Here is a 2,239-nt window from a genome sequence, read left to right on the forward strand (position 1 = left end):
AACATGTAAAAATGCACTCAGTTGAGTTGAATACAATCTGTCGAGATACAGCAGTTCCAAAATAACGAAATTTCAGTCGACCGTATTCCCTATAACCAAGCAGACACCGCTGTTGCTCAGTAGATACGGTGCTTAACGACTGACCTGAAAGATGCGGGTTCGATTCCAGTTGCGGCAGAACAAAGTTCATGGAGGTGTAATTCGACAGGCTCGTGTGCTGTTCTTTGTCAGTGCGCGTTAAAGAACACCAAGTGGTTGAAATTTGCGCAGGCGTTCACCACGGTGTCCCTCATAGCCGGAGTCGCTTTGGGACGTTAATCGCCCTGAAGCATCTTTGTAACTAAGGAGCCGAAGACGTTATTCAATTCATGAAGGAAGGCACGGCGGTACCCTGTGTGTCCATGGAAGAAAAAGTATGCACATTACAATCTTTGTCGTGGAAGACTGATCTGCAATTGAAGAATTTATTCATAGGTGAAGTTCCAGAATGAATGTTGCATTGGTTTATCACGTTTCTTAAAATTCTTTGAAAAATACGGTAGTGAATTTTTTTTATAAAATTCCACTCAGAAATGAACACGCAAAAGAGAGGTATTATTCATGATGTTTGACACCTGATTAAATATGTGCTGCGGGTCCTTGGACAAAATATATTAAACTTATTTTTGGAATATGCGGACTGCTGGATGATGATGACGATCATGGCCTCTGGTTGAATGCTTGGCTTGAAGCATTTTGGCACGTGTCGGCCCGGTATTGCATTGAATCCGGGATCAGTGCGGGGTTTATTAGCCCGCGCATTTCCTTTCTATCTTTGCTGTCCTACCCTTTCATTCCCATACTTTCAGCACGCAGCAGCGAGCATGGTTCGGCTTGGGCCATTAGGCAGGCTCATGCACTTTACTATTCTTTCTTCCTATCAGCAACAGCAGCAGCATTATTAGTGTCTTGCGTTCCACCTATCAATACAGATATATACATAGTCAAAAAATAATCGGGGCTTGAAATATGAAGTTGGCAGAGCGCACTGCATTGGCAGGCCTCAGCACGGGGTCCCGAATTTCCTGATCGCTGGTGACCCGGCACGTTAAAGTACCAGGTAAGCAGTACTCGTGCACGTAGTACTGGTGCACGGCCGTTGCCGCCCGCTGCAAGTCTTCGTCCGTCCAGGCATCGGACTCGGCTCGGGTAGTCCACACCGTAAAAACGTCGACGTAGAACGCGTGGTAGACGCCTTCGATTTGCTTGAGTAGATCGGGCAAGAGGGCTAGATTGAAGAGCAGGGCCGACAAGACCGATCCCTGAGCGTGCCTCTATCGCCGAGCTCGACAGGGTCCGGCTTCTCCTTCCCTATCCTGATTGTCGCCATTCTGTTTGACAGAAAATATTTTATGCAGCCGATTGTCTTTCGGCCACACCTTGTCTTGTTCAGACTCTGCTATACACTCACGTTATACAAGTTATCAAACGCTCCCCATCAGGTCGAGGGCGAGTATCCCGCGGCGCGTGCCTCGTTGCTGACTTGAAGACCAATTCGTGGAGTTGGATCAACACGCCTTGGGTGGTGAGATGTTGCCTGAAGCCGTACATCGTCTCCGGCAATCTCATCCGCTTCTTCGAGGTGTTTCTGCAGCCGGCGAAGGACCATGTGTATCATAACCTTCCCTACACAGAAAGTGATGGAGATGGGCCGCATGTTCTCTATCGTGAGGGCCTTGCCAGGCATTGGAATGAAGCGGACCTCAGCGTCCTTCCATTCCTTCGGCAACAGCGAGCTCTCCAAGGCTTCGTTGATGTGCTCTACGAGGCCGCGGGCCGCTGTACCGCTCATGTTATGAGTAGTTTGTAAGTTATGGCGTCCCTGCCGGGTACACTTCTCTTGTCACTGCCATCTATCGCTTTCCACAGTTCCTTCATGGTAAACGGCCCGTGCAGCTCTTCGTTGTCGAGTCCTTCGCATCTCCCAGGCAACGAGTACTGGCCTTTTTCTGTCTTTAGGTACTTCGCCGTCAGGTCTTCCAGGAGCCTACGGCCTTCTCCCCTTGTACGCGTGCAATACTTTGGAGAGGTTGCGATCGGTCTCAGTTTTGCTACTCAGCGGGTCGATCAGATCCCTCAAGAGACACCACGTCTTCCCCGTAGAGAGAGTGCCTTGCAGACCGTCGCGGGTCTTAGACCAATTTTTCATACATAATTTGGCCGCATACTCGGAGATCTGTTTGCTCAAGACTACTATACG

General features: G+C 49.3%; 1 protein-coding gene across 1 annotated transcript; it reads right to left on the reverse strand.

Moving 5' to 3' along the window:
- Window positions 1-1,477: 1,477 nt before the first annotated feature.
- On the reverse strand, window positions 1,478-1,831 carry LOC144134080 (uncharacterized). Its single transcript, XM_077667068.1, has one exon. It carries the CDS (start codon window positions 1,829-1,831, stop codon window positions 1,478-1,480), a length of 354 nt encoding a protein of 117 aa, XP_077523194.1.
- Window positions 1,832-2,239: the final 408 nt, after the last annotated feature.

The sequence above is a fragment of the Amblyomma americanum genome, chromosome 5 (genome assembly GCF_052857255.1).
Source record: "Amblyomma americanum isolate KBUSLIRL-KWMA chromosome 5, ASM5285725v1, whole genome shotgun sequence".
Taxonomy (NCBI): Eukaryota; Metazoa; Arthropoda; class Arachnida; order Ixodida; family Ixodidae; genus Amblyomma; species Amblyomma americanum.